The sequence below is a fragment of the Tachysurus vachellii genome, chromosome 19, assembly GCF_030014155.1.
Source record: "Tachysurus vachellii isolate PV-2020 chromosome 19, HZAU_Pvac_v1, whole genome shotgun sequence".
Classification (NCBI taxonomy): Eukaryota; Metazoa; Chordata; class Actinopteri; order Siluriformes; family Bagridae; genus Tachysurus; species Tachysurus vachellii.
The window spans coordinates 297,501-323,312 of NC_083478.1; the positions used below are offsets into that span (position 1 = coordinate 297,501).

Here is a 25,812-nt window from a genome sequence, read left to right on the forward strand (position 1 = left end):
TGATATCAAATTGTCAAGTGACATAACAAATAAAGACTTTATAACTGTTTATGTAGGTTTACATCAGCTGTGTGTCACCAGACATGCACTGAGCTACAGTCAGGTGATATATAGTTTTATATGATGCCTGTTGGAGTGAAGCCTTTGTTTTTTGTCAATAGTTATATAGGGCTTATGTAGCCTTATGAAGGTTCTCATTGTCTGGTGTCCCTAGGAGATGAACTACTGAAGATTGAGGAGGAGGATGATCAGGGCTGGTGTCGGGGACGTCTGGATAATGGACGGACGGGATTGTACCCCGCCAACTACGTGGAGGAAATTTAATGATGGAGAATAACACCGCGTTATAACGGTCCAGTACAGAGCCAGAGACTTCAGAGAGAGACACACACACACGCTCACAAACACACACACACTCGCACACAAACACACACACACACACACACACTCACAAACACACACACACTCAAAAACACACAAACACACACACACACACACACACACACACACTCACGAACAAACACACACTTAAAAACACACACATACACACACACACACTCAAAAACACACACACACATACACACACACCCTCAGAAAACCCTAAGCAGTCACGTCTTAAAACAGACAAAATAATGTCTTAGTAAAGCTTAGAAACATTTATAAGGTATATAAACCTGCAGTGTGTGAGGGAGGGTGACGTGTGTGTTATATCCAGAAGCATTATAAAGTATATCAATATCACACACACACACACACACACACACACTCAAAAGCATATGCAAGTGCAAGGAAACATTTTGAAGTGTGTTTTATATAAAAATTGTGCAGTTGCTGCTTCATGTTCGTCATATGGATAAAATCAGTACATTCTGAGGAAATCATTATGTAGCAATGTCACAGCATGTGTGTGTGTGTTTATGTGTGTGTGTATGTGTTTGTGTGTGTGCGTGTTTGTGTGTGTGTGTGCGTTTGTGTGTGTGAGTGTGTTTGTGTGTGTGTGTTTGTGTGTGTGCATGTTTGTGTGTGTGTTTGTGTGTGTGTGTGTGTATTTGTGTGTGTGTGCGTGTGTTTGTGTGTGTGTGCGTGTTTGTGTGTGTGTGCGTTTGTGTGTGCGTGTTTGTGTGTGTGTTTGTGTGTATGTTTGTGTGTGTGTGTGCGTGTTTGTGTGTGTGAAGCAGCATATGTCCATGTTCTTGTAGTCCTGGGAAAAAAACAGGAAAACAATCACACACACACACACAAACACACACACACACACACACACGGACACACACACACACACACACACACACACACACACACACACACACACACAGAACATTATTCCTGTTTTCTGCCATTCATTTATTTTATGCTACAGCAAACACACAGACATGAACACAAGATGTTCCATGCATGATGTTTCATTATTATTATTATTGGATGCAGTTCTCAGAGTGGACACAGGCTGGCAGGGGGGCGCTCTCTCTCTCTTGTGTCTCTCTCTCTCTCTCTCTCTCTCTCTGTATCTCTCTTGTGTCTCTCTCTCTCTCTCTCTCTTCTCTCTCTCTCTCTCTCTCTGTCTCTCTCTCTCTCTCTGTCTCTCTCTCTCTCTCTCTCTCTCTCTCTGTCTCTCTCTCTCTCTCTCTCTCTCTGTCTCTCTCTCTCTCTCTCTCTGTCTCTCTTTCTCGTATTTGTTGTTCACTCTGTTTATAATCAGCATCTCTTTGTTTACAGTTTATTTATTCATCCTGCTCTCAGCGGAGGGAAACTCATCTGAACACATCACCTGATGTCCATCTGAAAGAGTTTAATGTGCTGCATCAGTTCACTTCACCTCTTATCTCATTCTCAGTGATGTAGATTGTTCCTGTTTAAACTTTGTGCAGTTTGTCTATACGCATCATTCACCAGCCATCACACAGCTGATATAATTACCTTTACTTACATGTATGGTGTTCGACAGACCTTCTGATTATTAACTCATTTATACATCTCAGCTGTTGAGGGTTCAGGGCCTTGCTCAGGGGCCCAGCAGAGGCTGTTTGGTGGTCCTGGGATTCAGACTCATGCTAGCACTGAGCTAACACATCCCCTGCTTTGTGCTGGACGTCTCAGTCATAGGCGTTTAAACCACTATCCTGAACGGCTAGGCCCAGTTTTAATATCAGACATAATTAGATCAGGAGATCAGATCACAACTGACCCGAGGCAGAGATCTGATCTACAGAGAGCTGAGAGGAGAAACATGCTGCGTTCATGACTGTGACGTCGAGAGGGGAAACACCGTGAGACATACGAGTGACATAACGAAGTCTCACTGAAGACAACTAGTAACAGATACTTATTGTACATAGAATATCATATAGAAATATGACTCAGAAATATGACTCAGAAATATGACTCAGAAATATGACTCAGAAATATGACTCAGAAGTATGACTCAGAAGTATGACTCAGAAATATGACTCAGAAATATGACTCAGATGTAAAGAAGAAATAAAAACCTCAGAATTCACTATTTAACACAGTTCATGATTCTGGATTTATTTTATTATTAGAGATGATTTATATGAGTAAAGACATCAGACCAGACCGAGAATTTATAACCTAAAGATTTAAAAATGATTATTAATGTGTTAGGACATAAACATCTTCATAAACATTTAAACCTAAATCATAATCCAGGTTGTTATTCGTTCACAAACTTTTACTCTACCTGAAGGATTTCATATGTTTAAGTGCAGAGGAACCGAAAGCTGCATCTTCTCCTGAAAAGTCACTAAAATAATTACAACAAAAATCATTTATTTAGAGATTTTCAGCTGAGCTTGTGTGAGGAATGGAAAAGAGAATAAACCTGAATTCCCGGTCACCATCGACACAGCAATAAAATATAATAATAAAATAAGTGAAGAGTTTAACATTTGTGTAAAAAATAAAATTTAAATAAACAGATAAAATACTACAAAAAAGTTAATTATAGATAAAAAAGAGAAACTTTTACACAGTTTGAATTAAACTGTCCAGCCTGACAAGCACACACACACACACACACACACACACACACACACACACACACACACACACACACACACACTGATGTGTTGGGGAAACTGCTTAAAGGAAATCCTCTTTATTCTATCCAGTGTATGAATTGTGTTAATATGTAGACATAAAGTGAAGAAAAAAATGAAAGTGTTTAAAAAACACCAGATAACAATATTGTAGTCGTCATTTACATGTAAAATGTTAACAGAGCAAAAAATAACAAAGATTTAAAAAAAAGTAAGTAAGTCCTCAGTAAGGTTACAGCCATCGTTGTGTTACTTTTGGTTTGGACTGCGATGGGATGTCTCTGTACCATATTCCTGTATAAACACCTTTGTATATGATGATGTAATTTACAGATGATTTTCTCTCGTCGCTGTACGAACGTGTTACGTAGAGACGGAACATAAACCACACACCGGGAAAATGTCTTTATTTTTGTTTTGGATGTTGATTTGCTCTTCATGCAGAGGAAGCAAGGCGGCACTCGGTGCGCTCCACGGGGGGTGATGATGATGATGATGATGATGATGATGATGATGTGGTGTATCTTCAGTCTCCTCACTGGTGTAGTGCCTGTCATGTTAATATGCCATCAAGCTCATTTAAATATGCATCAAGATGAAATGTGTAAATCATGTAAACTGAGATGAAGATGAGGATGAGGATGAAGGTGAATTAGCATTGAAAAAACCTGATTAAAGTCGTGCTGATGTTGATATTGCAATATTAGTTGAATGGAAAAAAAAGCTTAAGAAAACAAATGGTGTGATCTCCTTTATTCTCCTTTATTCTCCTTTATTCTCCTTTATTCTCCTTTCCTCAGGTGAGTTAATTCTGATGTAATAAGGTGTGTTCAGTAAACAGATGGATTCTCACTGAAGAGTGCAGGTCGTATTTGTTTCTAATCCCATGATGCATTGATTAGAGTTGTATTAATATTAATCTGAATAAAAGGAAAGTGAAATTGGCTCACGATCAGATTATTGTGTAATTAACATTATTATTAATCAGACAAATGACTAATAATCAAGTAAAATTCAGGGAAATAATTTAACATTAGTATCTAAAGTAATGTGATGTTTCTGTGTTAATGTAATATGTATTATTATTCAAGACATTACAATCATCTTTATTTATTTCCAGAGAAAATAATATTCTTTCCTGTGTGTGTGGTGTTCATGTAGCTGACTGAACGTCTTCCTCATGTCTCACTCCACAGTGGTGTTAATATGAAGCTCAGATGAATGTAGACACTCAGGACTTTCTCTACAATACTAGAGGTGAAAGATCCATAGAAAAGATCCAGAAAAACTAAAGATGCTCCAGGTGTTTGTTCATAATCAGCTCAAGTTTATCTTCAACACTAAAATTCAGTGTAAGATTATTAACAGAGGAACAAACACACGTCTCACACTGAGAGAACAACAGAGTCCTGACTCACACACACAGCATCAGACCATTGGTTACACTGATTTATAATGTCTCATGAGTCCATGTCCATTCTGCCAGTGGAACAGAACACAGATTTACTGGGAAAATAAATTCAGGATCAGGTTCTGCTGACACTTTGGGTTACATACAGAGCAGATTAGAAGAGTGAGTAATGAATCCTCATGAAGATCAGCCATCAAAATGAATCTGTGTGTGTGTATGTATATGTGTATGTGAGTGTGTATGTGTGTGTGTGTGTGTATATATATATATATATATATATATATATATATATATATATATATATATATATATATATATATATTTATATATAAATGTGTGTATATATGTGTTTGTGTGTGTGTATGTTTGTGTGTATATGTGTGTGTATGTGTGTATGATTGTATGTGTATGTGTGTGTACTGTATGTGTGTATGAGTGTGTGTGTGTATGTTGTACTGAAGGAGTCTCTGAGCTCTGTGTCTCAGTCAGAGGTGAAGCTGGAGCTTGAGGTTCCACAAGATGAGATTTTTCTCTTGTTAACTTGAATAGAGAGAATAAAGAGAGAGAATAAAGAGACTGCTGAGGGGACGAGTGTTTAGAGCTGACAAACACAACACAGGAAGTCACTCGGGTCATGAAGATTAAATGTAATTATAAAAGGATAAAAGTGTAACATAAACAGTAGAACACTCGGGGTCGTGCTGATAGAGAAAAATAATCCACATTTAGGTTGGTAACAGTAACACTTTACTTCATCACACAGTACTTTACTGTAACCCACAAACACACACACAAATAAAAAGCCAGGCAGGATCTGCAGGAAGTTAAACGGTATCAGAGGTTCAGTCGTAAGTTTTGAAATGTTTCTGACGACTCGCCTTCAGCTTTATTTGAGCCTGAGCTTCGGCGCTCTGTGTCCCAGGAGGACATCTTACTGTCCTCACACTGGATGGACGAACTGATACACCAGTCTCTGAGAAACGTCCGGCTTCTTAATGATGCCCTTCTTGTAGTACTGCCGAATGGATCGGCTCAGTTTATCGTAGTTCATTGCAGGACGGTTTTTCCTGATGCCCCACAGCTTAGCGACGTGGGCTGAGTCTTCAATTTTAAAAATTCCTGCATGTGAAAGAAGAGAAGTCATGCAATCATGATGAAAACAACATGTACATTATTGGTCAGGATAATGAGGATGACAGTCATTCAGTGACTCAGTTATTCAGTGACTCACTGACTCTGTGACTCAGTTATTCAGTGACTTAGTGATGCAGTGAGACATCAACTCAGTGACTAAGTGACACATCGAGTCAGTGATGAAGCAACACAATGAAGCAGTGACTCAGTTTTGCAGTGACATATCAACTCGCTGATTCAGTGAGACTTTGCCTCAGTGACTAAGTGAGACATCAACTCAGAGACTCATCGACTCAATGAGACATCGACTCATTGACTCTTTTACTCAGTGACTCATTGATCCTGGATGCTGTGTGTGGAGAAGAAGCTGAAGGTGAAGGAGGTGTAGTGGAGATGTTGTGACGAAGTTCTCACCTTTCTCTTTGTTGATCCAGCGGATGCAGCGTCCGTAGTTGTAAGGTTTGAGGAGCAGCTCTCGGAGGAACTGCCACAGGTGGATGGGCTGCCCGCTGCAAGACGAGTCAGCTTCGGCACACAGATCATCTGCTCCTGCAGAAACACAACCACAGAACTGCTGAGAACCGTATACATATATATATATAACAGTGTTTAGTCGGGAGAACACAGCTATCATTATCATTATTATTATTATATATTATATAGCAGGCAATTCTGTCACACGTGTCACTAATCAAAAATCAATAAACAGTGAATTTACCAATAAAGCCACTGGATTGAGGAGAACACCTGTCCTTCATCCAAGAAGCTGAAATAAAGAACAAAGATTCAGAATCAAATTGATAAAACTGAATCATTATGTAATTCACAGTTTGTAGTGAATGTTACTGACCACATGAAACATGAATTAACACCTTGTGACCAGTCAGATTATAGACCTGAACACCAATCTGAATAAAGTCACATAAAGGGAAATGTGTTACCAGTCTTCCAGATGTCTAGGTGAGCGAACAGCACGTCTGCACACGGCAAGCAGCGCTGCCTGAAGTCATCCTCGCTCATCACACACAGGTCGCTGCCGCTCAGGTGCTGGAAGGCTTTTCCCACCTGCGGGAGGCGGTACAGGTGCTCCGTCCACAGCAGCCACTTCTGCACTTGTCCAGAGCTCCAGTCCACAGGATCTGAAAATGAAAAAAAAATTATAAAGTCTGTCACATGCTGTTGTGCTTTAATTATTTTGTAGAATAATTGGTGAATCTTCCAGTTTATTGCCAGTTAATTATGGGGTCCCTCAAGGATCAGTTCTAGGACCTCTGCTTTTCTCGATGTACATGCTTCCCTTAGGGAACATTATTAGAAGACATGGGATAAGTTTCCACTGTTATGCTGACGACACACAGTTATATATCTCATCCAAACCAGATGAAATAGCTAAAGCGTCCAAATTAACTGTGTGTTAAAGAGATAAATTATTAGATGAACTGTAATTTTCTGTTGTTAAACTCTGATAAGAAGAAATACTACTTATAGGTCCAAAGACCAGTACACAGAAGCTCTCACTGTCAGCGCTCGGCATTCACTAAATTCCAAGGGTTTCGTTACTATGACGTAAAGTGGGCGTGGTTTCTGGACGTCTTGGAAAAACGCCCAGTCATACAGGTAGATTTTATTTTATATCTATTATGTTTTATTATCTTACAGTTAAGCTATTTTAGAAAACAAATAAACAACCAAAAACTGGGGTTAGGGTTAGATTATCATATAGGCCACGCCTGCCCGATGACATAATATCTGTTACGCTGTTCTGAAATCTCTGGAAATAAGTGCATCCTGTCAGCGCTCTGTCCACACTTCCTGGTTTGATACACTACTTCCAGGTTGGCGGTTGTCTTGGATTTTTTCTTCCAGGGTGGCGGCCATTTTAGGTGTTAGGCATTATATAAGGATGCTGCTTTCACATGGTTCCTTGCCAGATGGTCTTCTCAGCTTGCCCTGCGCACTGTGATTCATCCAGCCTTGTTCCTGTTCTGCCCTGTATTACCCTGCCTGCCTGTGTACCAGATTATTGGACTGTTTTTCACTCTGTCCTTTTGCCTGCCCTGTGTTCTTTGCCTGCCTCTGTACTGGATTACAGACTGGTCTTTACGCTGAGTGTTTGCCTGCCTTGCTGATTATTTTGTCAAGATCATTAAAGACTTTTATTATTTACATCGGTGTCCTGTATTTGAATCCTCCCTTCTGGCACACCCTGACACTCACACTTCCATTTAGAGGGATGTACTGTTACTAGTAGCTCGACAGTAAAAGACCTGGTGTTTATTAGACAGTAACTTGTCTTTAAAATCATATCACCACATTACAAACACAGCCTTCTTCACCTTAGAAATATTGCCAAGCTGAGAAACATCCTGTCTGTATCTGATGCTGAGAAGCTAGTTCATGCTTTCATGACCTCTAGACTGGACTATTGTAATGCATTACTAGGTGGTTGTCCTGCATCTTTAATAAATAGGCTACAGTTAGTCCAAAACACAGCTGCCAGAGTTCTCACTAGGACAAGAAAGTATGACCATATAACCCCAATTTTATCATCTCTACACTGGCTACCTGTTGGCTACAAGTTTAGAATTGATTACAAACTGCTGCTACTTACGTACAAGGCTCTTAATGGTTTAGCTCCCATGTATCTAACTAGTCTTCTAACACGTTACAATCCTTCACGCTCTCTGAGATCACAAAACTCAGGACTTCTGGTAGTTCCCAGAATATCTAAGTCTACTAAAGGTGGTAGAGCGTTTTCTTATTTAGCTCCCAAACTCTGGAATAGTCTTCCTGATAGTGTTCGGGGCTCAGACACACTTTCCCAGTTTAAATGTAGATTAAAAACTCATCTCTTTAGTCAGACGTACACATAATACATCCCATAATATTGTGCTCTATTACATAAGACCAAATGCACATTATCATCTAGTGCTTGTTAATATTATAAACAGCAGATACGTTAATTCCTCTCCACTGCTTCTCTCTTTCTACCATCCCGAGGCATCCAGACATTGTACCAGCTCTGATCGTCTTCCGTGTGATGAAGATTTTGGACCTCCACTGAGATGAGGGCGACTCTGTGAGGATCCTGAGACATCTACAGATCTACCAGCTCCAGTTAGACTCTGTGATACTAAAGAGGAGATGTGAACTCATCCTCATCACTACAACATTTATCAGACTGTATATTTATAATCACACCCCCAGTGTCACCCAGATGAGGATGAGGTTCCCCTTTGAGTCTGGTTCCTCTCAAGGTTTCTTCCTTTACCATCTAAGGGAGTTTTTCCTCCCCACAGTCACCTGAGTCACCTCAGACTTGTTCATTGGAGATAAATACATACACATTTAAATATATCTAATATTAATCTGGATTATATTATTCTTATATTATTCTTTATAATAACCTTATGTTCTATGTTTATGTTCTGTAAAGCTGCTCTGAGACGATGTCCATTGTAAAAAGTGTTATACAAATAAACTAGAATTGAATTGAATTATTTATTATTTATTGTTCATCAGTTTGTTCCTCTGTTTCTGATTTAGACTCGCTCATGTTTTTCTGTTTGACGTGAAGGTGAAAGCTCCACTCTGATTGGTCAGAAGTTATGCAGTATGACAGTATAACAGTTTGGCTCAGACAGTACAGGTCCTTTATAATCACACTCGTCATCACGTTATCATTTCCACAGTAAACACACGGGTCATAGAGACTTGTACAGCAGCTCCACATCAACTAAGAGTTAAAATAAAGAGTCACTTTTTAAAAAAAATATTGATGTTTAACAAAGAAAAAGCTCACAGTGTTGACATGGTGACAGTGGGGCATTGCCCAAAGTCTTTCTCCAAGTGAAACCTTGACTTTAGATCGAGATGTTTTTAATGTGAAGTAACTGATACATTCAATCTGAACATTTGAAATTCTAAATGTTTCTTACATTACAACATATTTATTCAAATAAATAAAAGTATATTAATGTATATAGACAGGAGTGAAGCACTTTCCTGGTTCAGCCTCACAATAAATTACTTTAAAACAGTTATTTATTTCCTTCTGTTTTTTCTGTCTCTCACCTGGAGTGATGTTGAGAAGTTTGCATGCTGTCTCGATGTCCTTCTGCACCTCGTCCAGTACTAAACTCTGTACCTGCTCCAGACACCTGTCCTCCACGTCCGTCTGTCCGCTTTGTCCTGCCGTGCTGTCAATCACACAGTCCTGCCCTGCCTCCTTATACTCCAGCAGCTCATCTTGCCTGTCCATGGCCGTGAACGTGTCAGACTTCCTAGTGATCCTGGCCGTGTCCTCAGACAGCATTGTGTCGAAGCGGGACATGTACTCTGGCATGCTGGGAAAACCCTGAAAGGTCTTGGAATGGTCTTCAGAGTAGGGCATGATGTGGTTGTGTGGGAACACTGAGACATCGACGTAGACGTGAGACCTGCTGGGACTCGACATCATCGTCTTCTGACCTAAATTCAGGAAGATGTTTCATCAGGTACTAATCAGGTCACTCACTAAGATGTTCACAGTTTTTTTATCAGCATTTTCATTTCTAAGGTGTTTTAATAAATAAAAAAATGTCAGCGGGAAATAAGTTAACATGTCAAGGGGAAATGTCTTGATGGAAGACATGTGAAAAAGACGAGAAAATATAAAGAAATACATTGATGATTGTTTAGCTCACAGTGTAGCATTTACTTCATCAACCACTTCACTTCCTTTAGAGTCGAAGTCGAAGTGTTGTTCTGCTCTGATACCACAGGAACATCTACACAACTGAGCCAGGATATTAGAAACAAAAACTGTGGACCTCTACAAGTTCCTCCTTAGGAGCAACTTTCATAAATCTGAAGAACACCATCTGTCCCAGCTGAGACGCATGGTGGTGGGTGCATCATGTTGTGTTTTTGTCTCTTTGCTTTTAATGAAGAATGTGAACTTTATTAGGGAAGTGAATAAATTTCCCAGCATGTCTTTAACTGATGGGTGTGTAAACTTTTGGCCTCAGCTCTGTGAGGGATAAATTAGTAGCTTCCTGTAATAACTATAGCTGCAGTGTGACTGTGATCATAAGTGTAAAAAAAACAGCAGAGTAAAAACAGAAGAAACGTGTGGATGGCATCCCTTCTGCTGCTGAACGACTTTTTGTGCTTCACTGATAATATTTTTGGCAGAAAATCCAAACAAAGAGTGGAATTTGGGAGGGATTCAGTCTCATGTGTCATCGTCTGTCACCTGCAGGCTAAAACACAAGACCAGGATTTTAACGGAAAAGTGACTCGATTCACCGTGGAGACGTGGATGTGGACGACATGTAAAAAAAAAAAAGTCTAAAAAAAAATAAAGTGTCTACTTTAATCTTGCGCTTTGAACAAACTGGTGTAAAAGGTGTGAAGAAACCAGAACTGACAAAAAGCTACAGACAAATAAATGTATTTATTTATAATAAATAATCCTGTTGTAGAGTTTAAACTCCTGTAGTGTTCTAGAGCAGTAAAATGATGTTCTAGAGCAGTAAAATGATGTTCTAGAGCAGTTAAATGATGTTCTAGAGCAGTTAAATGATGTTCTAGAGCAGTTAAAGTACCGCAGCATAACAGATTGATCAGGGACTGAAACAGCTCTCTGTCTCAGTTATGGACGTCTTTACATAAGCAGGAGGCTGTGAGGTCTGAGTTTATCATTAAAACAATATAGTGACCCTACACATGTAGTCAGGTTTATTGTCAGTCAGCCTGATGGACGCAGAAACTCTTTATTATACACTCAGTAAAACATTTTACAGGGTTTTATTTTTCAGTTAAATGAGTTTTGCTGCTGTTGTTTTTATAACTGTGAAAAAGCCTCTAATCTCCACTCAGTGTCCTTGTGTAGTTTCTCTGTAAAGATCGTGTCCTTATTATGAGTCCTTACAATATACAGTGTGTGTGTGTTTGAGTGTGTTGTATGAGTGTGTGTATGTGTGTGTGTGTGTGTGTGTGTGTGTGTGTGTGTGTGTGAGTGTGAGTGTGAGCGCGTGTGTGTGAGTGTGTGTGTATGAGTGTGTGTGTGAGTGTGTGAGTATGTGTGAGTGTGTGTGTGAGTGTGTGTGTGTGTGTGTGTGTGTGTATGTGTGAGTGAGTGTGTGTGTGTGTGTGTGTATGTGTGAGTGTGTGTGTGAGTGTGTGTGTGTGTGTGTGTGTGTGTGTGTGTGTGTGTGAGTGTGTGTGTGTGTGTGTGTGTATGAGTGTGTGTGTGTGTGTGTGAGTATGTGTGAGTGTGTGTGTGAGTGTGTGTGTGTGTGTGTGTATGTGTGAGTGAGTGTGTGTGTGTGTGTGTGTATGTGTGAGTGTGTGTGTGTGTGTGTGTGTGTGTGTGAGTGTGTGTGTGTGTAAGAGGGAGAGTGTTGTTTTTTTTAAAATATTTATTAACTAATAACTTTAATAATATAACAAGAATGAACAATTCCTTCCTTCTGTGTCGTAAATAAATCACTTCATTAATGACGATATTTCAGTAAAACTCTTCTCCCAGCTTCATCAGCTGCACTTCAGTTTATTTCTATAAGACTTTTAACAGCTTTACGTAAGTAGAGTTACAGAATTAAAAAAAAAAAAATAAATATATATATATTTAAAGTTTAAAATGAAGTTATTATTTATCTCTAACATTTATCTCTAGTGATCAGGCCTGAGGTGACGGTGATGAGGAAAACCTCCCTGAGATGATAAGAGGAAGAAACCTTAAGAGGAACCAGACTCAGAAGTGAACCTCATCCTCATTTGGGTGACACTGAACAGTAAATAGTGTAAAAGTAAATGTCATTTCTACACCAGCACTTCGTCAGCACTCAGAGGCTCTGAATTTAGACCACAGTGTGAGACACTTTACAGTGTTTAGTGTTTTATTAATCTGACAGACAGAATAAATGATCAGAGTCACGGTGACGTGAAGACGGAGAGGAAAAGAAAAGAGTTTCATCTGCACTGACAAATTTAAAGTGTTTGCAGTGGAAGGTGTGACTGTGTATCAAGGAGTGTGGAGACGTTAATGTTCATCGTGTGTGTGTGTGAACTGTGTGCACGGTGCGTACTGTATGGTGTGTGTGTGTATGGTGTGTGTGTGTTCAGGCAAAGTGCTCTTCTGTGTCTGGATTATAATTGATGATAAATGTCCAATCACACTTATAAATCACTAAAACATCACTGAACCTCCGTCACCTTCTTATTTTTCCTTTTTTTTTCTTCACAGCCCCAGGAACGAGTGAAGCTGCTCAGATGTTCTCAGTGTGTTATAACGCTGCATGGTGAGGAAGTAAAGAAATGTTCGTTTTCTCTGTTTGTGTGTGTGTGTCTGTGTGTCTGTATGTTTTCTCTGTTTGTGTGTGAGTTTGTGTGTGTGTGTGTCTGTGTGTTTTCTCTGTTTGTGTGTTTGTGTTTGTGTGTGTGTCTGTGTGTTTTCTCTGTTTGTGTGTGTGTCTGTGTGTTTTCTCTGTGTGTGTGTGTGTGTGTGTGTTTTCTGTGTGTGTGTGTCTGTGTGTTTTCTGTGTGTGTGTGTGTGTGTGTGTGTGTCTGTTTTCCTTCTGATGTTCTTATCTCTGTTCAGTTCTGCTGTATCTGTAAAATCAGGCACTTACTCAGGTGTGTCTCGTCCTGGAGGAAGTTAAAAGTTTGTGTTTTTCTTCCTTCTGGATGACGTTAAGGATCTTCAGCACTGAGGACTGAACCAACACAAGCAATAACCCTAAAAGAAAATTTGATCCTAATTACAGAGGTGCTGTAAATTTTAAAAACCTGAAGAACCAGATGATGAAATTGACAATAACACAGCAGGAGTTCCAGAAGTTACTGTACAACAAGCAGAGCAACAAAAAGTGACAAAAATAAACCAAAACACAAAATATTCTTCAGCAGCAAATCAACTCCAGATTTGCAAATTAAATCCAGAATTAAACACATTTCATGCTGCAGATGATGGTGATTAAAATAAATAAGTAAAATAAAACAAAAATAAGGACATAAAGTTTCCTCAAAGACAAATCAGTTCAACACAAAACAAAATAAACAATTATTTACTACAACTGATATTAAAGTATTTTTCCCACAAACATTCTTTCTGGAGTAAATTCTTAAAAATACTTTGTCCTTTTCTTTCGTGGAGGGTCCAAAGGTCCATCACTTCCTAAAATAAGATTATTAAATGAAAACAGAACTGATGGAGTTCAGTAAGGTTCTAATCTTTTTTTTACTTCATTGATCTCACTGAAACTGCAGCTGGGTTCAGATCTGATCTTCAGCTAGATGCTCATTTGCTCATTGCTCATTTACTGCAAGAACCTTTAGAGAACCCCGAGTAGAACCCTAGACCTTCACTTTCATCACAACCCTCACCAGCTTCGGAGGAGCTTTCATTTAGTAGTAGCCTTTATCTAAATTTGAGTTTGTCCCTAATAAATAATATCATATATAACAGTCTAACAGATGCAGCAGAACCACAGAACATCAGAAGTATAGAACATTCCAGCCTTAGTGTTGTAGTGAAACAGTGAGAGACTCGGACACTCACCTGAGCCACGATGAGTCGATAACGTTTTGAGGGTCCCACCTGTGTGCTCACCTGAGTCTTCAGCATCTGAAGGTGTGTGTGTTTGTGTGTGTGTGTGTGTGTGTGTGCGTCCTTCTGAGCTCTGGTGATGCTGCAGAACTTTAAACCAGAGTCACACAGCACTTGAGAGTTTGTTAAAAGCCTCGGGCACAAATGAGGTGTGTCAAACTTCTCCAGTCAACAGACCTGAGGGTGGGTGTGTATGTGTGTATGTGTGTGTACAGTATGTGTATATGTGTGTGTGTATGTGTGTGTGTGTATGTGTATGTTTGTGCGTGTGTATATGTGAATGTATATGTGCATGTGTGTGTGCGTTTATGTATGTCTGTGTGTGTGTGTTTGTGTGAGGAGGTGTGTGTATGTGTGTGTGTGCATGTGTGTGTATGATGTGCTGAAGGAGTCTCCAGTGTGAGATGTGTGTGTGTGTGTATGTGTGTGTGTGTGTGTGTGTGTGTGTGTGTGTGTGGTGTATGTGGGTGTGTATGTCTGTCTGTGTTTGTGTGTGTATGTCTGTGTGTGTGTATATGTCTGTGTGTGTATGTCTCTGTATGTGTATGTGTGTGTATGTTTGTGTGTATGTCTGTGTGTGTTTGTGTGAGGAGGTGTGTGTATATGTGTGTGTGCATGTGTGTGTATGATGTGCTGAAGGAGTCTCCAGTGTGAGATGTGTGTGTGTGTATGTGTGTGTATGTGGGTGTGTATGTCTGTCTGTGTTTGTGTGTATGTCTGTGTGTGAGTGTGTTTCTGTGTGTGTCTATGTCTGTGTGTGTGTATGTGTGTGTGCATGCTTGTGTGTATGTCTGTGTGTCTGTGTGTGCATGCTTGTGTGTATGTGTGTGTGTGTGTATGTGTGTGTGTTTGTGTGAGGAGGTGTGTGTATATGTGTGTGTGTGCATGTGTGTGTATGATGTGCTGAAGGAATCTCCTGTGTGAGATGTGTGTGTGTGTGTGTGTGTATGTGGGTGTGTATGTCTGTCTGTGTTTGTGTGTATGTCTGTGTGTGAGTGTGTGTGTGTGTGTATGTATGTGTGTGTGTGTATGTCTGTCTGTGTTTGTGTGTATGTCTGTGTGTGAGTGTGTGTGTGTGTGTGTATGTGTGTGTGTGTGTGTGTGTGTATGTGTGTGTATGTCTTTGTGTGTATGTGTGTGTGCGTCTCGGCGAATCAGATATCGATCCGATCTTTCTACTCCCGCCCAAAATGCTAATATATTTTACCTCATTTTATTTATTTTACCTGAGTGACGTACTTCCGTTTGGGAGGAGTTTAGTGCTGACGTATGTAGCTTGAACAACCACATTCATTTACACCTGTCCAGTTTCATCTGAAACACGTCCCAGACCACCTCCTGTAGGGGTTTGTACCGTCGGATTTATATCCGTCTCCAAAACGTTTCTGAGGGCATTTAGACCTGGTCTTTTTACCATCGGGTAGATATCAGATCACAGAAAACTCATGAAGTGACCAGGTGTAAAAAGCCCCTAAGTGTAATGTGTATGTGCATCACATTACTCAGGGGTTCATTCAGAAGTTAAGGGTTGTAGCTTTGTAAAAAAGGTACACACACACACACACACACACACACACACACACTCACTCAAAAACACACACACACAGACAAACACACACAAAAACATACACACACAAACACTCAAACACACATACACACACACTCACAATCACACACACTCACAAACACACACACACAGACACACACACACACACAAAAACATACACACAAACACTCAAACGCACATACACACACACACTCACATACACACACACTCACAAACACACACACTCACAAAAATACACACACACAGACCCACACAAAAACAAACACACACAAACACTCAAACACACATACACACACACACTCACAATCACACACACACTCACAAACACACACTCACAAAAACACACACACAGACAAACACACACAAAAACATACACACACAAACACTCAAACACACATACACACACACTCACAATCACACACACACTCACAAACACACACTCACAAAAACACACACACACAGACACACACACAAAAACATACACACAAACACTCAAACGCACATACACACACACACTCACATACACACACACTCACAAACACACACACTCACAAAAATACACACACACAGACACACACACAAAAACATACACACAAACACTCAAACGCACACACACACATTCACACACACACACACTTACACACACTCACACACATGTACTCACACACAGACACACACAGACAGACACACACTCATTTACACACTCACACACAAACACACTCATTCACACACACACACACACACACACACACACACACACAAACACACACACACACACTGCTGTTTACTGCTTCAGATATTTTCTTGTGCTAATAACAGTGAAATTAATACATGAGGAAACACCGCCCTGAACTTCCTGTTTTCTGTTTTCTGGCCCTTCAGGGGAAGTTTCAATATAAACGGAATGAAAATTGCTTCTTAAGTACAAGGAAAAAAATCCCCCCACGTGAAGAAGCGTTTTTCCCTCTTTTCCGTGTCCAAGCGTTTCAGTCAGATGTTAATCTTGTTTACTGTCTGTGTGACTGAGATCCCGTCCTGGCAGCAGGCCACAGAGTCAAAGGTGTTCACGGTAAATACAATGGAACTGTCACATCAACACACAGTTATGATCCCCAGCCATTATATAAACGTATAATTAGACGTATCTGACTCACACAGTTCTGCCACAGACTTTTCCTCTTTTTAAAGCAGTTTATTTTTCAAAAGAACTCATATGTGTTTGTTCCCCAAACTGTTCCACACACTCCGAGTCACACAGTTGTACTGAACGTCTCAGTGTGTAACTTTATAGTTTATCTTCACTGGAACTAAGAGACCAAACCCTGCTCCATCATGACAATGTCACTGTGTACAAAGCAGCTCCATGAAGACATGGTGTGGAGTGAAGAACTCCAGTGTCCTGCACTGAGCCCTGACTCAACACCACTGAACACCGACTGAACCCCAGACCTCCTCACCAACATCAGTGTCTGATCTCATTAATGCTCTTGTAGCTGAATGATCAATAATCCCCACAGACACAATCCAACATCTAGTGGAGAACCTTCCAGAAGAGAAGAGTGGAGCTCATAAGAACAGCAGATAGAATCAGTGTGGAGTGAGACGTTAAAGTTCCAGTGTTACACAGCGCTGACACTGGAGACTCCTCACACAAAAGAGAAAGCTTCAGCGTATTGTCCACCGTATAGTGAGGGAGCCGTTGTTATAGAAACAAGAACCTGTGATAAAAGACTACAGTCAGAGCTTCTGTGGGAGAAATACAAGAAGTTTAATATTAATGATTTGACTTGGGAACAAAGAATCATCTACTGAATCTGATTCTTCTCATGATTATTAAAGACATTCATTATTAAACCCATCAGTGACCCCGACACAAACAATCAGCATTTGTAAAGAAAACTTAGCTGTTAAAAGTGTGTCACTGTGACATGTTTTTATTCAGAAGCGTCTCTGTTTGTTAAAGTTATGACCTGAGGTAATAAGATGTTTACGTGTTGGCTAATTACATGGTTATAGCCTTTAAAGCTCTGACCCTTGACCCATGTCCACTTTAATATGAAAATTTGGAGGGTGTGTCTGTGTGTAAACAAAGGGTTGGACATCATTTTACCAAACTGCTTTATTACTTGTCCTGAAGGGGAGACAGCAGGCTGATGAATATGCAAATGAGAAAGTAAAAGCGTATTGTTTAAACAGACCCATGTGACTGAGTGTGTGACTTAGTGTGTGAGTGAGAGTGTGAGTGTGTGTGTGTGTGTGAGTGAGTGAGTGTGTGAGTGTGTGAGTGAGTACAGACGCTGGAGAGGTGCTGCAAGGAATAAAGTGCTTACACACCGAGGGCAACAGTCCTGACACGCTCAAGTCATGACACATGATATGTAGAAGAAACACAGAACAATTTAAATGTACAAATGTAAACAAACAGAGAAGAGAAGAGAAGAGAAGAGAAGAGAAGTGAAGAGAAGAGAAGTGAAGAGAAGAGAAGAGAAGAGAAGTGAAGAGAAGTGAAGAGAAGAGAAGTGAAGAGAAGAGAAGAGAAGAGAAGTGAAGAGAAGAGAAGTGAAGAGAAGAGAAGAGAAGTGAAGAGAAGAGAAGAGAAGAGAAGAGAAGTGAAGAGAAGAGAAGTGAAGAGAAGAGAAGAGAAGAGAAGAGAAGAGAAGAGAAGTGAAGAGAAGTGAAGAGAAGAGAAGAGAAGTGAAGAGAAGAGAAGAGAAGAGAAGTGAAGAGAAGAGAAGTGAAGAGAAGAGAAGAGAAGAGAAGTGAAGAGAAGTGAAGAGAAGAGAAGAGAAGAGTAGAGACACACACACACTCACTCTCTCTTTCACACACACACACACACACACACACACTCACTCACACAAACACACACAAACACACACACACACACACACACACTCACTCACACAAACACACACAAACACACACACACACAAACACACACACACACGCTCACAGTCTGAGAAGTTTACTCAGGTGTTTAAATTCTGTTCCTAAGTTATAAAAACCATAAAAGCCACAAACCTAAAAGACACACACACTCCTAGGTGTTTAACAACTGGGGACTTACAGCCAAGGGGGATTTTCTTAACAGGGGGAGACCACTGGCCTGTACAGAGAAAGCACTTTGGTTATTATCTCATCAGGAATAAAAGGAGGGACATTAAACAGCATAACCTTTTTAATCAGGGAACTGAGGGAAGAAACCAATTTAAGTTCGTTATTCACTGCCATGCCTTTCTGACTTCACTACTGTGCCTTTTAAACATCATTCAAAAACAGCCTCTACACTCGCTGCACACACACACACACACACACACACACACACACACACACACACTGTACCATCAAGTCAAACTACTCGCTTGGAGTCGCCGAGATGAGAAACAGAGAGTGAGGGAGGGGGTTGGGGTGGAGGCTGAGAGGGGTTGAGAGAGAGGGAGAGTGGGAGGGGGTGAGAGGGGGAGGTGACAGGGTGGTGAGAAAGAAAGAGTAAGGGAGGGGGTTGGGGGGGTGGGATGGAGAGCGGTGGTTTATGATGGTTTACACACACTGTATATTCTTCAGTCTCAGAGAATGATCTCTATCTCTCCATTTAATTAACTGGAGAAACAGGTTTCCTTGTCGTTTTCATCTCTCGTTCTCTCTCTCTCTCTCTCTCTCTCTCTCTCTCTCTCTCACACACACACACACACACACACACTTTACTCAGCTTCAGGTGGTACACAGATATTAACTCAACATCACCACACTCTCAAGACAAGAAGCTTTTACTGTCATTTCAACCACATATAGCAGGTTATTTACAGCCAAACAATACAAAACACTACAAGACAATACGCAAACGCATATGAGTTGTGCAAAACAACAATTGTCTGAATTTGTGTGTGTGTGTATGTGTGTGTGTGCGTGTGTGTATGTCGTGCTCAGTACAGTTCAGTTCAGTTATTGATGAGTCTGATGGCTTGTGGAAAGAAACTGTTACACAGTCTGGTCGTGACCCCTGAATGCTTTGGAACCTTTTTCCAGAAGGCAGGAGGGTGAAGAGTGTGTGTGAGGGATGTGTGGGGTGAAGAGTGTGTGTGAGGGGTGTGTGGGGTCATCCACAACGCTGTTGGCTTTGCGGTTCTCAGATGTCCTCACTATCCGCTGCAGGGTCTTGCGATCTGAGATGGCAAGCCTTTCTCAGCCTTTGTAAGAAGTAGAGATGTTGCTGGTCTTTCTTGGTGATGGAGCTGGTGTTGAGTGACCAGGTGAAATTCTCCGCTAGATGAACACCAAGAAATTTGGTGCTCTAGACAATGTGGACTTTTGTCAACATTCAGAGACAGTTTGTTGGCTCTACACCAGGCTGTTATATTCAAATTTAAACGTATTTCTATAGCGATTTTAACAATGGACATTGTCTCAAAGCAGCTTTACAGAACATAAACATAGAACAAAAGGTTAATATAAAGATTAATATAATACAAAAATTCCAGGTTAATATTAGATATATTTAAATGTGTATGTATTTATCTCCAATGAACAAGTCTGAGGTGACTCAGGTGACTGTGGGGAGGAAAAACTCCCTTAGATGGTAAAGGAAGAAACCTTGAGAGGAACCAGACTCAAAGGGGAACCTCATCCTCATCTGGGTGACACTGGGGGTGTGATTATAAATATACAGTCTAACAGTCTGTCCTAAAAGACCACATGGAGTTGGCATCTCATCTTAGTATGTCAGAAAATTTCATAAAGCAGTGTCTAACTGGAGCTGGTAGATCTCTAGATGCCTCAGGATCCTCACAGAGTCAGCCTCATCTCAATGAAGGTCCAAAATCTTTATGGCACAGAAGACAATCGCAGCTGGTACGATTTCTGGATGCCTCGGGATGGGTAGAAAGAGAGAAGCAGAGGAGAGGAATTAGCGTAGCTGCTGTTCATAATATTAGCAAGCACTAGATGATAATGTGCATGTACTAACTAGAGCACAAGAATTTTAATCTACATTTAAACTGGGAAAGTGTGTCTTTGCCCCAAACACTATCAGCTGTTCAAGAGCAAAAGCCCAGAGGGCTCGGAGGATGATGTCCATGAGGCGCTGGAAGGTGGCCATCTGTCAGACCACCATCCCAAGAGGGGTCTTGATCTCATGATGCACCAGCGCTGTACGTCATGGACGGGATGGGAAGACATCTACGAACTGGTCCAGGAGCTCTGTGACGTTGTGCTGCTGGGATAATGTGAGATCATCTCCCCTTTGTCAGTAACTCATCAGTAACACATCATTAACACGTCAGGAACTCCTTATAACATCATTAACACATCAGGAACTCCTTATAACATCATTAACACATCAGGAACTCCTTATAACATCATTAACACATCAGGAACTCCTTATAACATCATTAACACGTCAGGAACTCCTTATAACATCATTAACACATCAGGAACTCCTTATAACATCATTAACACGTCAGGAACTCCTTATAACATCATTAACACATCAGGAACTCCTTATAACATCATTAACACATCAGGAACTCCTTATAACATCATTAACACATCAGGAACTCCTTATAACATCATTAACACGTCAGGAACTCCTTATAACATCATTAACACATCGTTAACATGTCAGCAGCACGTCAGTAGCTCATTGTAACACACCAGTAGCTCATTGTAACACACCAGTAACTCATTGTAACACACCAGTAGCTCATTGTAACACACCAGTAACTCATTGTAACACACCAGTAACTCATTGTAACACACCAGTAACTCATTGTAACACACCAGTAGCTCATTGTAACACACCAGTAGCTCATTGTAACACACCAGTAGCTCATTGTAACACACCAGTAACTCATTGTAACACACCAGTAACTCATTGTAACACACCAGTAGCTCATTGTAACACACCAGTAACTCATTGTAACACAGCAGTAACTCATTGTAACACACCAGTAGCTCATTGTAACACACCAGTAACTCATTGTAACACACCAGTAGCTCATTGTAACACACCAGTAACTCATCGTAACACACCAGTAGCTCATTGTAACACACCAGTAACTCATTGTAACACACCAGTAGCTCATTGTAACACACCAGTAACTCATTGTAACACACCAGTAGCTCATTGTAACACACCAGTAACTCATTGTAACACAGCAGTAACTCATTGTAACACACCAGTAGCTCATTGTAACACACCAGTAACTCATTGTAACACACCAGTAGCTCATTGTAACACACCAGTAACTCATCGTAACACACCAGTAACTCATCGTAACACACCAGTAGCTCATTGTAACACACCAGTAACTCATTCTAACACACCAGTAGCTCATTGTAACACACCAGTAACTCATTGTAACACACCAGTAGCTCATTGTAACACACCAGTAACTCATTGTAACACACCAGTAGCTCATTGTAACACACCAGTAACTCATTGTAACACACCAGTAGCTCATTGTAACACATCAGTAGCTCATTGTAACACACCAGTAACTCATTGTAACACACCAGTAACTCATTGTAACACACCAGTAACTCATTGTAACACACCAGTAACTCATTGTAACACACCAGTAACTCTTTAGTAACTCATCAATAACACGTCAGTAACTCACAAATAACCAGATTTATTAATAATTTGGGAAAATTATGCTGCTGTTTAATTCCAAATATATGAAGATCAATAAGAGTTCATATTCACACTTCTCTCATTCACTGTTTGTCTTTAAACTTCATATTAAAGTTATAATCAACTCTGAAGCCCTTTCTTTTCTTTTTTTTCTATTCTGATAAAACTGAACGGTTGAATTGAGATTATCTCTCTTCTCCTTGAGCTCCATCTTGTAGCCTGAGCGATTCTCTGTTCTTCACTAGTCTCCTGAGGGAAAACCTCACTGACTCTGATGCTAAGTTATGAAACATGAATATTTACAGCTGCAAATATTTACTCAGCACGGCCCAGTTCTGCTGTTTGTACAGTTACAGCCTCTTTTACCTCGAGCGAAAACTCCCAGTGCTGGTGTGTTGATTTAAGATCAGATTTTATTAAGGGAACGTTCTTACAGCTAAATCCACAGATGTACCATTTGGACTGAATCTAGTACATAAACTGGAATAAGTGAATGTAACATCTTGGTTTAATTAATGCTCCATTAACACTAATGAAGACGATGATCTGGAGAGCAGGAGGAGGAACTACACAGGATTAAAAAATCTTCAACCTAAAAAATCAAATATATGGATTATTATCCCTCTGTGTGTAAAGATTATTTTTATTACCCCTCTGTGTGTAAATGTTGTGATTTATTAACCTCTGTGTGTAAATGTTGTGGTTTATTAACCTCTGTGTGTGTAGATTATGGATTATTAGCCATTAAACATTGGAAAGTAGAATGGACGGGAGAGCCGAACGACTAGGGTTAGTTTTTAGCCTAGCACTGACACCCACCTACTTACTGTGATTCCCCTTCCTCGAGCACCGCTTTCGGCGTCCCCTCTCCTGGTCCCCAGTATCAGGCGACGCTGAGGACTGGAGTCCTGGTCTCTGCAGCAAGCCGAAGTCATGAAGTCTTTCCAACACATCATCATGCAGGTTGGTTGTTGCACGATTTATGTATTGTACTAACTTCTGGCGGTTGTATACATGAACACCACTGTCTCTGGTGTCCATGTACTAGTAATAGTCCGGCTAAAACACATAAATAACACCATTATTGTATCCTGAGTGGCACCATCTTGAAACACATGATTTTGATTTATTAACCTCTGTGTGTAGATTATTTATTATTAGCCCTGTGTCTATAGATTATGGATTATTACCTCTCTATGTGAATAGGTTGTGGTTTATTACCACCTGTGTATAGATTATGGATTATTAGCCCTGTATTTGAATAGATCACTAATTATTACCCTTCTTTGTGTGTACATTATGGATTATTACCCCTGTGTGTGTGTAGATTATGGATTAATACCCTATGTGTATAGACTATGGATTATTACCCCTCTGTGTGTAAAGATTAGAGTTTATTACCCCTTTGTGTGTAAAGTTTGTAGTTTATTAACCTCTATGTGTAAAGATTATGGATTATTACCCCTGTGTGTATAGATTATAGATTATTATTCCTCTATGTGAATAGGTTGTGGTTTATTACTATTGGTGTGTGATTGTCCATTTTAAGGTCTTTGTTGTGACGCGTCGTTGTACTTGAATATACATAGGCAATAAAACATAAATGTTCATATTCTTATCCATTTATTTCGTCCCTTTTTGATTCCAAATTTAAACAGCAATAAACAATAAAGAAAATAAAAGAAACATCTATCTGCTCAAGGTCAGATTTGGTGACGACGGTGAAGTTTGTTGGCCCTCCTTCACGCACGCTTGCTGGGGTAATTCGTCAACATAAATACATTAAGCGCCCTCTACTGGCGTGAAAGAAAACTACACAACCAACATAATCAAATGGCTCCTACAATTACCCTATGTAGATAGATAGATAGATAGATAGATAGATAGATAGATAGATAGATAGATAGATAGATAGATAGATAGATACAACTTTATTGTCATTGCATTGTACAGGTACACAGCAGCGAAATGCAGTTTGGCATCTACCAGAAGTGCAAAAAGTAACAGTCGTGCAAAAGTGCAGATAAATATCTCACATATTTACAGCAAGTGGTATATATGAAAGTGTATACAGTGAATAAATATAAAGGCTATAACAGTGCAGAGACGTGTGGACATACAGGAGTACAGTGAGTAAATATAAAGGCTATAACAGTGCAGAGACGTGTGGACATACAGGAGTACAGTGAGTAAATATAAAGGCTATAACAGTGCAGAGACGTGTGGACATACAGGAGTACAGTGAGTAAATATAAAGGCTATAACAGTGCAGAGACGTGTGGACATACACGAGTACAGTGAGTAAATATAAAGGCTATAACAGTGCAGAGACGTGTGGACATACAGGAGTACAGTGAGTAAATATAAAGGCTATAACAGTGCAGAGACGTGTGGACATCATTAAGAATTACAGAATTACATAAATGGTTCTAGTGCAGATGTAATGAGGAGTAAAAAAAGATAAACTATGTAATATGTACATGTATTGTACAGAGGTTATATACAGTGTTGTGTGTTTGTTTTGTGGTGATCTAGCGGTGTAGTATAGAGTTCAGTAGTGTGATTGTGGATGGAAAAAGCTGTCCCTGAACCTGCTGGTTCTGGTGCATAAGTTCCTGTATCTCCTTCCTGATGGAAGGAGGTTAAACAGTTTATGACTGGGATGTGAAGAGTCCTTGATAATGTTGTGAGCTCTGGGCAGACATCTGCTGTGGTGAACGTGTTCAATGGCAGGTAGTTGGGTGCCAGTGATGCGTTGGGCAGTTTTGACCACCCTTTGCAGGGCTTTACGTTCACACACAGTGGAGCCTCCGTACCATACGGTGATGGAGTTGGTCAGGATGCTTTCGATGGTGCAGCGGTAGAAATTCATTAAAATCCCCGGGGACAGACTTCTCAAGAAGTACAGGCGTTGTGCTTTTTTAACCAGAGCTGAAGTGTTCTGCTGCCATGTGTATAGAATATGGATTATTACCCCTTTGTGTGTAAAGATTATGGTTTATTAGCCCTCTGTGTTTATAGACTATGGATTATTATCTCTCTATGTGAATAGGTTGTGGTTTATAACTGGTTTATTATTGGTTTATGTGTGAGAGAATTCTGGATTATTACCCCTCTGTGTGTACAGATTGTAGATTATTACCCCTCTGTATTTTGGATAAACTCTGTAATGGTCCTAAAATAACCCCAGACCCTCTCTTTCACTGTGAGCGTCACCCGTTGTGCATGTTATCAATCTTATAAAAGTCTTTTGATTCATTCAGAACTTCACACACTTTTGTATCTGTCATTCATCAGAAGAAAGAATTTTCTTGACGCAGGTGGAAATCCGAAAAGCTTTGAAGGTTTGTAAGGTAAACACTAGCACAGATGCAGCAGCGCTCCATTAATCTTTTCCACCGTTTTGTCAGTGATGTTTGA

General features: G+C 40.1%; 2 protein-coding genes across 4 annotated transcripts in view; one reads left to right on the forward strand and one right to left on the reverse strand.

Moving 5' to 3' along the window:
* The window catches only part of LOC132862680 (protein kinase C and casein kinase substrate in neurons protein 1-like), a 45,505-nt gene extending 41,573 nt beyond the window's left edge, over positions 1-3,932 (forward strand). For both annotated transcript variants that reach the window (XM_060894849.1, XM_060894850.1), the window contains exon 10: positions 215-3,932. In XM_060894849.1, the coding sequence (XP_060750832.1) occupies positions 215-324 (110 nt within the window). In that variant the 3' untranslated portion in view covers positions 325-3,932. The remainder of the gene's footprint in view (positions 1-214) is intronic.
* A 1,167-nt stretch (positions 3,933-5,099) lies between these two features.
* On the reverse strand, positions 5,100-14,343 carry LOC132862240 (SAM pointed domain-containing Ets transcription factor-like). 2 transcript variants are annotated; one of them, XM_060894173.1, is made up of 7 exons: positions 14,147-14,343; positions 13,218-13,324; positions 9,676-10,071; positions 6,543-6,740; positions 6,320-6,367; positions 6,016-6,144; positions 5,100-5,586 (listed from the first exon to the last, which is right to left on the reverse strand). In XM_060894173.1, the coding sequence occupies exons 3-7, from the start codon at positions 10,058-10,060 to the stop codon at positions 5,408-5,410; spliced, it is 939 nt and encodes a 312-aa protein (XP_060750156.1). In that variant the 5' UTR covers positions 10,061-10,071; positions 13,218-13,324; positions 14,147-14,343; the 3' UTR covers positions 5,100-5,407. The 2 variants fall into 2 exon arrangements, with proteins under 2 accessions (XP_060750156.1, XP_060750155.1); XM_060894172.1 differs by having other exon boundaries at positions 6,016-6,150.
* Positions 14,344-25,812: the final 11,469 nt, after the last annotated feature.